The sequence below is a fragment of the Ambystoma mexicanum genome, chromosome 1p, assembly GCF_040938575.1.
Source record: "Ambystoma mexicanum isolate Mex_15411 chromosome 1p, UKY_AmexF1_1, whole genome shotgun sequence".
NCBI classification, from domain to species: domain Eukaryota; kingdom Metazoa; phylum Chordata; class Amphibia; order Caudata; family Ambystomatidae; genus Ambystoma; species Ambystoma mexicanum.
Window position 1 is genome coordinate 951,340,222 of NC_090921.1, and position 14,860 is coordinate 951,355,081.

At 46.1% G+C, this 14,860-nt stretch overlaps 1 protein-coding gene across 3 annotated transcripts in view; it reads right to left on the bottom strand.

Annotated features, from left to right (window-relative positions):
* CDH16 (cadherin 16) overlaps nt 1-14,860 on the bottom strand; it is a 1,158,846-nt gene that overhangs the window by 469,291 nt on the left and 674,695 nt on the right. For all 3 annotated transcript variants that reach the window (XM_069653297.1, XM_069653307.1, XM_069653286.1), the window contains exon 13: nt 14,225-14,475. In XM_069653297.1, coding sequence (XP_069509398.1) covers nt 14,225-14,475 — 251 coding nt within the window. The remainder of the gene's footprint in view (nt 1-14,224; nt 14,476-14,860) is intronic.

Here is a 14,860-nt window from a genome sequence, read left to right on the forward strand (position 1 = left end):
GGCGTGGCTGCCTTGCATACCCTTGAGAAATGGTCCGGCAACCCACACCATCCACACGTCTTTCCGGCCGTCGGGCACTCTGCTGGGTGGGGTAGGTCATATCCACACTTTATGCATATTTCCCCTGCCCTTCCGGCCCTCTCTCGGGGACCACCTCCAGGTCTTCTGACACCTCTGCCGCTGCACCACATCGCACATACCTCCTCGGTCTTGATGGAGCGCGACCCTGCCTCCATTTTGGTTGCTCTCGCCTCTGACACCTCATGGCACCTCCCCAATTCAAGGATGCGCTGAAGCGTGAGGCCTGGTTCTCGTAGCACCTGGCGCCTGAGCTTGCCCGATGAACACGCCTGGATAAGCATCGTCCTAATCATGTCCTCTGCATCTCCCCAGGCGCAGGCTAAGGAGAGACGCCTCAGGCGTCCATAGAAGGAGTCCAGGGTTTCGTCGTCCTTCTGTTTGGCTGATAGCATCACAAAACGCTCATAGTCCGCGTTGGCAAGAGGCAGAAAGTAAGCTTGCAGGGTGGCCTTCGTCTGACCATACGATCCATCCCCAGGCGGCAGTGATTCAAAAATCTCCTGAACAGACGGTCCCGCCGAATACAGCATGGTTGCCAGCCTGGTGTCATCATCCACCACCTGGGCCGCTCGAAAATACATGTCCAAACGGTCCACCCACCTCCTCCATCTGGGCCCTAAGCTAGAAGGTGGGCCCGAAACATCAAACTCGGGGATGGGCTGCAGAGCTGCCTGGGTACGCACCTGAGCCATGACAGGAAGTATCTGTGGAGCAGCAGGCCCTGCCACTGGCTGCACGAGAGGTGGAGGACCTTGAGGACCCGCCTGAACAAGCGGAGGTTGCTGCACAGGCTGCACTTGAGGTAGTGCATGTGGCGGGGGCAGAGGGGGCCGCTGTACTGTCACCGCTGCTGCAGCTGCACCACCTTGGTCCTCAATGTCACTCATGAGTCTGAGCGCACAGGCACCCCAACATGGAACACAGGGGCCGCATCTCAAACTCCGCAGTCACTGCAACACCTTGTGATGATGAAGAGGGTGAAGATCAGTGTGGCCACCAACCTGTTGATGAAGATGCACCACCGTGATGATGAAGGGGATGAAAACTGAGTGTGTCCAACAGCCTGATGATGAAAAAGATGAAGATGAATTCCTCAGCTTTCAATTGTTCCCAAAAATTAGAAGAAGAAGATGCGTGGGTTATGTAGATCCTAGGCCCTAAGCCTTCTTTCTTGCTTTCACTCGACGTAGGAAACCCAAGGAAAAGCCAAAATTCTAATTAGGCATATAGTCATGCAGGTATGCCTTCCTGCTATCAGGAGTTCCAAAAATTAAGCCTGGGGCTGCTTCCGAGCCGAAACCGGAGCCTCGTGAAGTCCCACGGCTTGTTTACCAAAATGGCAAGAAACGAGAAGTGTTGCATCCACCTCGTTTTGGTGAAAAAATTCTATCAAAAGTCACCGCCGGGCCCGGGCATCGTTTCCCCCACTCGTCGCCACTGTTGATGGTTCCTCTATGCCCCCATGCGGTCCCGTAGCCCCACCCTGTAAGGACGACACTTCCACATGCGTCCTCACAGTTCGGGCTTCCCGGTCGCTCTGCATGGCCGGGAAACGCCCCGTTTATTTATGTTGCACGCAGCAGCGTGCAACGTCATGCCGCCGGGTGCGTGCCCGTCATCGGGCAGCGCCACAATCCCCACTGCAGGTTTCCCTTATACTTACAGAAGAGATACGTGTAGCCCCTGCTGAAACACATGTAGTAGGAGCAGTACCTCTGCAGCACAGGGGTCTGCTCTGTGAACCCCAGACCCTTCAGGCTGATCATACCGCGGTGTGCCAGTAGAGGCAGTCAGCGAAGGCCTGCCCTAGGAGCAGAGGAGAAAGGTACTATTTATGTGGGCTGTAGTAGCCATGTTTTCAAATTAAAGGAATGATGAAAAGTAGTGTGTTTTAAGTGCACCTTTATCTACATGGACAGCTGTCTCTTTGAACGGACAGCAATGTATTTCAATGGACAACAACTCAGCAGAACTAGAACTCAGTTCAGAACTCTCAAACCCTTGGAGCCACAGAGTCTCCTTGGTCCCTCGGCTGCTCTACCTTCTTCCACTCTGCGACCCCTTCAGGTAATCCGGAATAGAGCAGCAAAATGTATCCTTGGCCTTAAGCCCATGGACTGCATCTCTCCTGCCCAAAAAAGTATCCACTGTTGCTGCATGGATCAAATTCAAATTCCTCTGCATCATCCATATGGCTGTCTGGGGCCGGGGACCACACTATCTGCAACTCTCTCTTACCAAATACTCTCTGCCTAGACCTCTACCCTCCTCTGGCACCAACTCTCTGGGTGGAAAGCGCTTGTCTAAAAGGATGTACATTAAGAGAACATAGACGAAAAGCTTGAATTGCAAAATACCAAGGCCAACTCTTCCGCATTTTGCAATTCAAGCTTCTCCTTTTTTTTTTTCCCACGCATTGTTTCTTGTTTGTAGAGGACACCCCCGCAGCCCACACAACCCGAAAATACCGAAGTAGGAGTGTGTGGGACACATCTGCAACCCCTACTCACCTACTTCAGTATTTTCAGATTCAGTATTTTATACCTTTGCGGAATGCGGCAAAACCATATCTACGATACGATCTTTTGGGTTTATACCTCGCTAAACAGAGAGCAGGAGGCTGCTCGCTTTCCTCAACTGGAATCCTCCTTTGGAACAGCCTGCCCCTCCCTTTGTGTTTTGAACAGGACCTTCTTAAGTTCCGAAAGCACCTAAAAACTCTCCTCTTTTCCTCCTTCCCTTCTTCCTTCCTCTGCTAATCTCACAGTTGCTGTGATTGGTGTCTTGGAGCCTTATGCATCGTTGTGGGTCTCTGACCATTCACACCCAATCTCCACAGCTTCTGTCTTCCTTTGGAACTTGGTTCGGCATACCCTCCGCACTGGAGATTCTCACTTTCTACTCAACGCGGCTCCTGGAGGCATAGCACTTACCATACCTTGCACTACATCTGCAGCTCACCCTTGAGCATGGACACCACAACACCTACCCCACTGCTCTCTTCCTTGCTGCACTTACACATTCTGAATACTCACCAGGCATACTAGGTTTGGCCGTCCCTTCCCCCACAGTATTTCTCTTTGTTTTTAATTGTACTGCTATCCCATGTTCCCTCCCTGCTGCCCTGTGGGCACTTTGAAACAGAATTTATTTCCGGTATAAACGCCTAACAAGCAAACAAAAAATAAATAAATAAATAAATAAAGCTTACCTGTTCTAGGAGTACCTCTATTTTAAGTTCTTGCTTTTCCTTTCTGACATTATTCTTAAAAGTACATTGAGGCAGGAGCATAGGAGCCAGAGAGGACAAGGGGGACCTATTCCCTACTTTTCTGAGTGGGAGGTGCTAGACAAAAACATTTCCCCCTCACTTTCCTGAGCAGAGGAGGCAAGGCAAAATAATTCACAGGTTTTTTCTTAATCAATTGCTGCCCCAAAGTGAAGGGTACACCGCATCCACCTTCTGCCCTGTGCTTTAGTAGATATCCAATTATCAGTGATGGACAAGGTAGGGGGGTCTTTGGACATTGCAAATTTAACTGCAGAACATTTCCTGTTAAGTTTCTATATTCCAATCTGGGAGGTGACACTCTCTCTGATGTCACACACATGCTTCCCATTTTTGCATCAGTGAAAGTGCTGATAATATCCCTAGTGTGTAATGATAACCTAGTGACTGTGCTGTCATGAGTACATCGGTAAGGACTGAAAAATAAACCAACCTTTATGCCTATGTCTACCCAGGCACCACATTAGAGAAAGTCGTTCTTAACAGACTACTGGAGAAGCTAACAACTACGAGACTATTTACTAACAACAATTTAAATAAAAAAGAAAACAACCTTGCTGAAGTACAAGAATGTGATGATGTAATCATCAAGAGCACAGATCACGGTTGAGGTATTGTGGCTATCAGATGCCTGTCGAGAATATGATAAGGAAACAATGATATTGTTAGAAAAAATTTCAATTTATACATTTCTGTCTCTTGACACTGCATCACCAATTGCAGAAAAAAGTAAAAACTTGACCAAAGGGGCATTAGAAGCAGGCATTATTGTTAAAGAACCTAAAATACTGTGTTTCTACATCCATCCTAAGAGGGGAAAGGCATTAGATCATTTCTGTTTGATTAAAGTGATGTGATTTGCCAGTTGGCAGGGATGGAATTTAATCATGATTTGGATTTCACAGTGTGTTTTGTTATAGAATCAATGCACACCAATATTCCACGAGATCAGGATTTGAAGATTTTATATGATAGGCATCCACCCTCCATACAACCTCATGAAGTACCTAGTTCATTTATTGGTAGATGTGCAAAGATTGCCATAGAAAACAATTACATGTTGTTTAAGGTACATTTTAGAAACAGATCAGGGGAACATCAATTGGGGCATTACATGGCCCCAACTGTGCAAATCACTTTGTGAAATTATTTGAGGAGGAATGTATATTTTCAGATTCCAATCCTTTTCAAAGATTGTGTTTTGATATGTAAGCTCTCAAGGATCATATATTGCATATTTGAAAAGATAGCCAAAAGGATTTACAGACATTTCTAATATGTAAAAATTGCCTGAATAATTACTTAAGGTTCACTTCAACGTTTGGTAACATGAGGATTGCATTTTTTAGTTCCTTCAATATTTTTCATAGAGATGGCAACATTGAAGTGTCCTTATTTCATAAACCAACAGATAAAAAGTTGGCTGGGTCTTTTTCCAGTCAACACAAGAGGCATAAAAGAAAAGAAGAAGGAACTGTATCTCATTAAGTGAATATTATAAACACACACACATGCTAAAAAGCCATTTCTTGAGGTCAAGTTAGCCCATTTCTGTTGGCCACTAATGCACAGCTAATGGGGAGACTTGACCTTAAAGGTCATTTCTGCTGGCTGTGTTATCTGCAAATCCCACAATTCTGATCTAATTCTTTGTATATTCTTTGTATTTATAACTGAAAACCAGACCTTCTTCTCCTGGAGGTCATCAGCCAACGGTCTTGAGTTCAAATTTTCAAAGGCACAGACCTTTCAGTTCAGTGGGGAAAACACCAGCTGCATCCATACTTCAGAAAATACAGCTTTAAATTGACATGTTGTGCTTACATTTAATATTGTAGCATTATATCTGGGCATGTGTTTTAAAATACAATCTTTCTTTTCTACTTTTTTACTCTTCTACTAGCTAGATTCATTATTAATGTTATGCACACAGATAGGCCGTATACAGTAACCAAATCCAGCGATTAGGATAGGTGAGTGGTCTGAGAGGGCTTGGGGGAGTATGTTAGCTTCTATCACAAATCTGTCCACATGGCGGAGGTCACGATGTAATCAATTCTGGATGAGCTACTGTGGACGCCGGAGAAGAAGGTTTACTCCCTATCTAAAGGGTGTATCTCTCACCACATATCATGTAGCTCATGATAGTCAGCGATGGCCGACCATGCTTGGGCAGCTCTAGGTAGAGAATGTTGTGCAGTGGAGGACCTATCTAGTTCTAATGTAAGGGCCATATTAAAATCATCCATCCAAATAATACCATATTCCAGAAATGTATGAATGTGTTTGGCGCATTGGTGGAAGAACTCAGGAGAGTCGGTGTTAGGCGCATACACATTTATTTGTAAGAGTTTTGTTCCTGAGATTTCCCCTGCCAATAAGATGTACCGCCCATCTTCATCACCAATCTGTTCATGTAGCTTCTACTGCAAGGAGCCATGTATATAGATCGCTACCCCTCTGGAGTGTGTAGTGCAAGATGAGCCATACCTATGAATGCCCCATCCCATTAACCTAGGGAGGGCTGCTTCCCAGGCTAAATGTGTCTCCTGTAAGCATAGTTTGTTTACTTTATGGTTTTGCTGAAATTAGTTATTAGGCATTTTTGTTTCTGATTGGTGAACCCCTGTATATTCCATGACATTATGGATAATATATTATCTGTTTTCTTCCCTGGTGATAAGGTTTTCTCACCAGGTGATAAGACAGGGTTCCCCTTGTTGCAGACCTTGCTGGGTTGTGTCGTGCAATTAAACTCCATTGTTATGTCACCACGTGCCATTTTGTACATTGAATGTCCCCTTCTCCTGCAGACCCTCGATCCTTCCCCCTAAATACCCATGCCAACTGGCATGGGTGAAATTCCCCAACCCAAACCCCAAACCCACCCATCCTCGCCCGGGCCAGAACCATGAACCTACGGGCTACCTTACCTCCCCCACCCCTTAACATCCAACTTTAACATTAAACAAAAATTCCTTAGTGTCTGCGGGTATTGGTGCGCTGAGGGCGGCTAGTTCGCGCCTAGTGGCAACGGCCGCTATGTGTCGCCCCTCCGGAGCATTAGATTTAAGTTACAGAGGGTGCCATACAATAACTCTCCATCTTGACAGTGTATATGTCCACCCTCAGGGCAAGTGTCGCGGCGATCTCTCAGGGTCAGGAAGGTTCATGGGGAAGTGCTTCTGGTGAGGTGTAAAAGGTTGTTGAACCATTGTACTGTACCCTAAGTTTGGATGTGTACATCATTGAGTATTGTACTTCCTTTTTGCGTAAGATATTCTTTACTGATTGGAAGGTCTTGTGCTGATCCTGAACCGATGGGCTGAAGACTGGAAACAGTCGGATCATGGAGGACCCCCACCGCAATTCCTTCTTGTTTCTAGCAGAGCAAAGCTGAATCTCCCTGTTGCGGTAGCTGAAGATTCTGGCAATAATAGGGTTTTCCAGGGCCCCACGGGGGGCGGGGGGTCGCTGCCAGTGATCGATGGGCTTGCTCCACCATATACATGTTCACGAGAGGCGGGTCCCCTAGGATCTCCACCAGCAGTTTCTCCACAAATTTCTCCATGTTCTTGATCAGAGTGGCCTCTGGTATTCCCAGTATACAAATGTTGTTTCGTCTGGAGCGATCCTCTAGATCCTCATTTTTCACCCTCACTTTCTTAACGGATTGCTGTAATTCAGCCACTTCACAATGCAGGGTAGTCACTTTGTCTTCTCCTTCTCCTATCCTTTGCTCTGCCTCCATCATATGACCACATATTTTATATATTTGGATGGCCAAGATGTTGACCTTGCATGTGAGAGCGTAGATCTTCACTCCTAGATTATCGGTGCTGCTCTTCAGGGCCAACAAGGTCTGGTTTAGGGCCGCTACATCTATTTGGGTCAGAGTTTGGCTCTGTTCCAGGGACGTGGCAGGCTGTGGCTTGTCAGTCGGTGCAAATTGATCCATTGTTGCCTGTTTCTTAGGATTGATCATTGTACAATGGTCTCCGTGCCCCTTCTCTCGGGTAGATTGCTGGGTTGTGCTGGCAGTGAGGGAAGTGTGTATTCTGCGTGGCCTCGGCGTAGTGATATATCTTTTTTTCCCCCAAGTGCGTCGCCCTAATGGTAGTAATATGGATCAGTGGATTTACAGCTGAGGCACGAAGCTGTGTTTAGGGATGCCTGGTGTCCTTCGTTCCAGCCAGAGAAAGGTATCCTTGTCGCAGCGGCTTTCTCTTGCTGGACTACTCCTACAGTTTGTTGTATCCGATATCCCTCCCCTTCTCAGCTGCTCTCTGAGTCACTTAGACCCATTCCTGGCTGGTATCCCAGAGGGTCCAATTCTAGAGTTCGGTATGCTTCTGGTGAGATTTCAATTTACCGGGGATTTATACAGGTAATAGGCATGAGGTTCTTGAGGAGTCAAGTGTATTTGAGGACTATTGCATAGTGCAGTCCCTGCGCATACAGGGATGTGCCCCTCGTCTAGGGGGGAGTGCAACAAGATTTTTAGTTGTTCTCAGTGCCACTCGGGATACCACAGTATGGGTGTTTTTGTTGTATAATTCCCAGCCCTAAGGGTTGCAGGATATCATAAATTCTGTTTGTGGGGCTGAGTCTGCGATGCTGTGGTCCCAAGACTGTGCCCTGCGCCTGTAGATCACTTCCTCCTGTGCCCTGTCGTACTTGTCTTGTTGCCATGTCCCTTTCCAGTGCCGTCCAGGGTCTCAGTGCCTGGGCCTATATGTCTCTGATGCACTTTATCCTCCAAGTTACTTTGATTTGTTCCTGGCAGGTGCCCTACAGGATCCAGCCTGAGGATTTGGTGTGTTCCCAGTAAGTTTCCCGTTCACGTAGGATAATAACAGGTGGAATATCGGTGACCTGGGTGTCGTGCGGGATGGAAAGTGTTAGAGGGCCACTGTACAGCGCAATCCCTGCGCGCAGTGAAGAGCGCCCGTTGGTCAGGAGAAGTGCAGCAGGGTGTTAGTTATTAGCAGTGCTTCTCGGGACACGGCGATATGGGCTGTTGTTGTAAGGTTTCTAGGCCTGGGGGAAGCAGGATAACACTAATTCAGTCAGCAGAGTTGAGTCTGCGATGCAATGGTTCTGGGTCTGTGTAGTGCGCTCATAGATCTTCACCTCCAGTATCCCGCTATGTCTTCTGTGTCGCTGTGCCTCTCCTCTGTGCCCTCCACGGTCTCAGTGACTGAGCCTTTAAGCCTCCACGGTGTTTCAGTATGTGGGGCCTCTGGAAGACACCACGCTTCCAATGTTGTGCTGATTCAGTAGCACGCTGAGGTTGTGTCGGGGCGCAATGTTTGTTTTGTGCTGAGATGGTGTGTCGTTGCAGTGGAGTCTGCAATGGGCCGTGGACTGCACAGGCAGACCATAAAGGTAGGAGGTATTAGTTGTTCCTTTCTCAGATGGGGTGCAGGTGTGCAGGGTTTCGGGTCAGGTATCCAATCAGTCCTTCTGACGTAACGTTAAGACAGCCACTTGTGAAAGCCACCATGATGCATAGGGCTATTTTCGGGCATGGGCCGTGTCGTGTGGCTTTGGAGTATGCAGGATGCTGGTGCAAGTGCTGAGCGTTCAGAGTCAGTGGCGGCGTGTGTTTACTCCCTTCTTGGTATTCCCAAGGCACGCAAGTTAAGGCAGAAGGATCTGTTAAAGCGTGTTCAGCCAGTCATGTTAACTTGATTGCTAAAGTAAGGGGCTGGTTCTCAGGCAGTCTTAGAGGATCGTTAGTTCACCCCACCCTCTATTGATATGTATAGCAGCAGGGAGGATCTCACCTTGAATCCCAATTAGCTGATCACCTCAGTTGTTGTCAGGCCCCGTGTTGGTGTCTGCCATGTTTCTGTCCCCTCTCCAGCACTCTGGTACAGAGTGGGTCTCCCCAAAGGGGGAAGGATTAGCTTGCCACGTGGCGGCTACTCCACCTTCATGAGTTCCAAGCTGTGCGACTCTGCCTTCCTCACAATTATGGGGATCGGGTGCCCATGTTAGCCCTCCTGATGTCCCGCACCTTTGGTTGCTGCGGTTATTCTGCTTCCCACAAGTCGCTGTCAGATTTTCCCCTCCCCCAGCAGGCCTCGCTGAGACCAGGGCAGAGGGATACTGTGTTGATTCTCCCTGCACAGCTCAGAGGGCCCCCAACCCGGGTTGTCGCTAGGTTCAAGCGATGCCCCCTACTTTCATAGATGTATAGCTCAGCTCCGGGGGGATGACCGGGGCCGCAAAGCGCAGGATATTCGAGAGGATTTTGATCCCGTCGCTGGAGCGCTCAGGTGGCGGCCATCTTGTTTGCCATGCAACAGTGCCCCCCCTGTGATAGTAACCTTTAGGTTTGGCAAAATTAAAAGATCTAGCTGGTCAGTTTGTATTTTCTTGCCCAGGCAAATGTGAGAATGAATGGGATCATGTCTCATACAAAATAGCTTCAGAGAGGAACAACACAGCACTGCCCCTGTCTCTCTTACTTTTGGCCCTGAGTATTGAACCTCTGGTGACAATCATCAGGCAAACTCAGAACATTAAAGGGTATAACAATCCAGGGTCAGGAATATAAAGTAAGCCACTTTGGGGATGATATTCCGCTCTGTCCGGCATATCCCAGGGCACCCCTTGGAGGACTATTGGAGGTGTTACAAACATATGGTTCATAGTCAGTGTATAAAATCAATTACAGAAAGTCAAGAATTCTTCCTACAGGGCATCGGGATGACAAAATATCAGACGGGTTGAAACATCTCTCCTTACAGATCGGCAAAGGAAAATTGAGATGCCTTAAGATATGGGCGAGCAAAAACCTACATCAATTGCTGTATGAGGTCCAGCAAGACTTGGAAAGATGGAAGCAGCCGGATGAGCTGGTTAACTGCCATGAAAATTAATGCCTTACCCAGGCTTTTGTCTCTTCACTATGTTCCCAGTGCTAGTATCTACGCAGCTCTTGGGGAAGATTAGATAATCTTTACAAGATTCTGATGGAGGAATAAAAGAGCTAGAATCCCATGTGGGTGTTTAATATTGCCCAATGTTCATGGAGGTCTGGGTTCCCACATATAGAAGGATATTATTTAGCATCCCAGCTATGTGTAATTTATGATTAAGTAAAATCTAAAGAGAAAACACAGTGGGTAGTGACAGAAAATGTACTATTGCTCCCAGTAAAAGTGGCAAAGTGGTTGTTGGTCCCACAGGCTCAATCCCAAGGAGAGTTTGTAATCACCCTTCCCTAGGGCCTCTCTGGGAATTATGCGGAAACAAGGGGGTGGTTAAATGCCCGACCTTGTGGCCATCACTGCTTAGTTGTATATGGGACCCACCTTTCCTAGTTGATATCCCAGAGGCTTTGCTATTCCTAAAAAGCTGTGAGGTTGGCATAGAATGGGTGGGGCAACTCTGGAGGCAGAAGCGGGTCATGCAATTTTCAGGATTGGAGATAGCTTTAGGGATTGCAAGACTATCTGTCTTCCATTATTTGTAACGGGATGGAGTACTCTCAGAAGAAAGATTGAGAAAGGCCATTGCTAGACTCTTGGCCCCATTTTAGAGGATTCGGGATTGATTCCCAGAAAACAGGGGACTGATCTCAGCTCTGTAGAAGACAATCCTAGTGTTTAAAGTTAATGATACATCAAGTACCAGACCTCAGTGGCAGCAAGTCATGAGAATCGTGACTATTTATATTGTGTGGAACCAGATTTTTGAAAGAACGCATAAGTCTTCAATATCTAAAACATTCAAACTACAGAGTATTACACTCCTCCATAGGTGGCATCTTAGTCCAGTAAGATTGGCAGAAATGTACTTGTGGTGTGGGATGCCAATTGGAGATGTTGTGGAGACAAGGGATCATATTTTCAGATATGGTGGAAGTGCAGAATGATCCAAAGATACTAAGTGGAGTTCATGTCATAGATCAAGTGGGCACACGGGGTAATGAGATGTTTCCACCCATTGCTGCTTTTATTTGGGATCCTGGAGGGAGAAAATGAAAATAGGTGCTTACTGCATATTTGTTGTTAACTGCTAGAAGATGTTTAGATGGACTCTTCCAACCAAGCAGGAGTGGCTGCAAAAAGCGTAAGCGTTGGACTATATGGAATAAACTGATGGCCTGGCTCGCTGAATCTGGGCAGAATGTAGAGATTGAATGATATCCATTTTGTGCAAAACATGGAACAGGCGGTATGGATCACAACACAGCCACATGAAGGCTCGACAGAAGTATAGAAAGGGGAGCAATCAAGTCAAATACAAATTGGGAGATGGAGAGACTGAGGTTAAACAAGACAATCACATCAATAAGAATACAGGTTTGGAAGGTTCCTAAATGAAACAGAGGAGGATATAGGATTAGAAAGTGTAGGTGTTGCCTAATGGAATTACATGTCACACTGAGTATCAGGTAATAAAATCACGGCAAAAGTGTCGCTGGTAAAATAAATTGTGGGAAAAATGCTTTGTTTTGACCCGGTAAAGTGTACCCAATTATACCATTTAAGGGGTGCAGGGGCTGCGGGGGTGCCCCCCCGCTCTCCTTAAATGGTATAATGGGTCCGGGGTTTGTGGGGGTGTCCCCCTCATCCTTTACATGATTGTGGCACAAAAAACCACAGCCTTTTTGCTGCAATATTTTGTATTCACAGCCATTTTTGCCGCAATTTTAAGACATGGGACCGCTGAGTGTGGTGACAAAGGGGCGGGGGGTGCATGTTAATAAAACGTATGTAGACATGCGATCAAATTAAGATTTTGAAGAGACTGTTTGGATTTTAAGATGTCCAGCATTGACACATGTTATTTGAAAAACCTAATAAATAAAAAGCAAAACATTTCCTTCAAGAATTCATAATTGTAGTTATAGCTACATTAACATAGCTTCATCATAATACGCAAAGAAGGATGATCTAATTTGCCTGTGGTCAGGAGATTCCCCCCCCCTGCCTCCTTCTCTTTTTTGAGAAGGTGGGGGTGGTACACAGCCACGTAGGCGTGATTTCTTCCAGGTGCGCAGATTAGTCAGGAGCAGGACAGGCTGGCCAGCTGCAAATGTAAGTGGTTGGCTTGGTCAGCAAGTGGTCCAATGTGTGGCCCTGCTTGACAACTATTCTTCTGACCTAATTTTTCAGGGCCAAGGGTATTTCCCCTCCCTTTCTGTCACAAAAAAGCCCCTTCATATTCAAGAGGCTGCAGGCCTTCACTGTCTCAGCAGGCAGGCACCCTGCACAGCATCTGTCTGCTGGATGAGCTCAGTGATCAACACATTTACGACAGAATACATTATTTTTCCAGAGAAACAAGGACACAAGATGCAACTGTGCTCTATCTAGCTCGGTGGCGTTTGCCACACATAACGCCCCTTTTGAATAATTTTCTATGCTACACTCTTAAATGCGCCATCAGAGAGCTGTGCACTCTTAAAACAGACCTAAAAATATACCATTGCAAACAAACAGAAACTACATAGTAATCTATTTCTTCATGCAACTTTCCCGTGCACATTTTACTTTTTAAACATTGTAGGATGACCAAATTGACGTAGAAAACTGAAACAGACTTGTACAAAGACCTTTTTTAATACGTGAAAACAGTGCTTGCGTGGGTTACTATGAGACGATCTTTACCTTATTTGGAGAAATAAATATTACAGTTGTGGAGATACTATGACAAAGTATCTGTAACCAACTTCACTTTCAGGAAAAACATTCTACAACTCTGAGAATTGAAGTCTGTTGTGAACATTTTGAATCCAGATCTCCATGGCACTAACCTTTTTTTCAAAACAAAATAAGCCGTCTGAACGGTTATCTGTAAAATGTCTTCCCACAAAGGTCAACTGCAGGGCGTATTTAACCTCCTCAACCGCCTAAATATCAGAAAAATCTGTCATCTTCCGCCTTTCGATACTGTTAAACAGCAAATCTCTCCTAAGTCCTTTCTAGTTCTAAATACTGTGGTGACAGTCTCCTCTATGGCCTTCCCAGCTATGCTTGTTCACCTATGGACAAAGTCCTCAACTTCGTGGTCCTCACACTTTTCAACCTTTCTCCCTCTACCGCCTATGCCCGTTGCCAGGTTGGCTGGCTATCTATGATACAAATTACTAAGTATAAACTTCTTCTCATCTTCAGAACTATCCATGGACTCACACCACCCTACCTATCTGCTCATCTCACTCCCCACTGTCCTCCTCGCTTGCTAAATTCATCCTCAGGTAACGTCCTTGCCACCACTGAACCCCCTGTGCTCCCTCTCCTTTCCTCTCTCTCTCTCCTCGCGCCCCTACTCTCGAATGCTCTTCCGCTCCCTCTCTGTACTACTCTACCACTATTTAATTCCAACCTTCAAGCTCCCCTTCTTTCTGAAGAACACGTTTCCTAGCACTCTACTCTGCTGCATCACCCTGTTTTCCTCTCTTGCTACCCTTCATGGACAACTCTACAGCACTTTTCCATCACCCCTCCATCGTTAGGACTTACTTCACCATCCCGTTCTATATCATTCTGTCCTCTCCTTGTCCCTGGTTTATGTTTCCACCTTCCCTTGCAATATCTGGTCTTCAAGTCACATTCTCCCACCAATTGTAAAGGAACTGTGTCCTCCACTCTGTTATCAATGGTACATTCTTTAACCATTTCCGTGCCAAAGATGCATTGCTTTCCCTGTGCTTTTTATTAATAAATGAATCAATGTATGGCAGGGAAATACATCTTCACAAGTCTACTGCCGATCTCTAAGATGTAACTAGCAATTACTTCACTGTTTTAAACAAATGAATAACACCCTCTAATAGTGCTAATATAAATGTGCTTGCCACAAGAGCCAGAATAGAGCTAAAGAGATGTGTACCTTAATGCTGGTGTATGGAATACATCTGGGTCAGAGGCCTTGACAGTCAGAAGGACTGTCCCTGGTTTTAGGCTCTCTGGAACGCTGACCTCATATTTGGTTTGTGTCAGCACTGGAGCTTCATTAATATTTCCAACCAGGATGTAGACAGTGGCAGTTGAACTGTTCCCATACACGGCTCCATGCAGTTCGGCATCATTTCTTGCTGTAATTACCAGGGTATACGCCTGCACTCCCTCGTAATCCAGTTTCTGTAATACAAGCAATCAGTCATACACAGTGCCTTAGAGTGTACCAAATAAAAATGAAGGATCATATAATACCAATGATATGTAAACATAGGAATCATGTTTTAATATATTACCCCTCCATGATATCCGACCTTTGCCTTACGCGGTAAATAGATTGATAATTGGCCTGTGGTAGCTATAGTGTGTTCTGTTGATGTCATGGATTTGTTTATGCATAGTATGATAAAGAATGCTAGACCTCCACTGTGTGAGCACCACCATTACCCCCACATCCCTCTTCCTCATTCCACTACCTACTCTATGAAGTCCACCTGCTTTCCCACAGATATTCACCAAATCCAATCCATCATTTTGCTTCACCCCCTCCCTCCTATAAAGGAGGCTC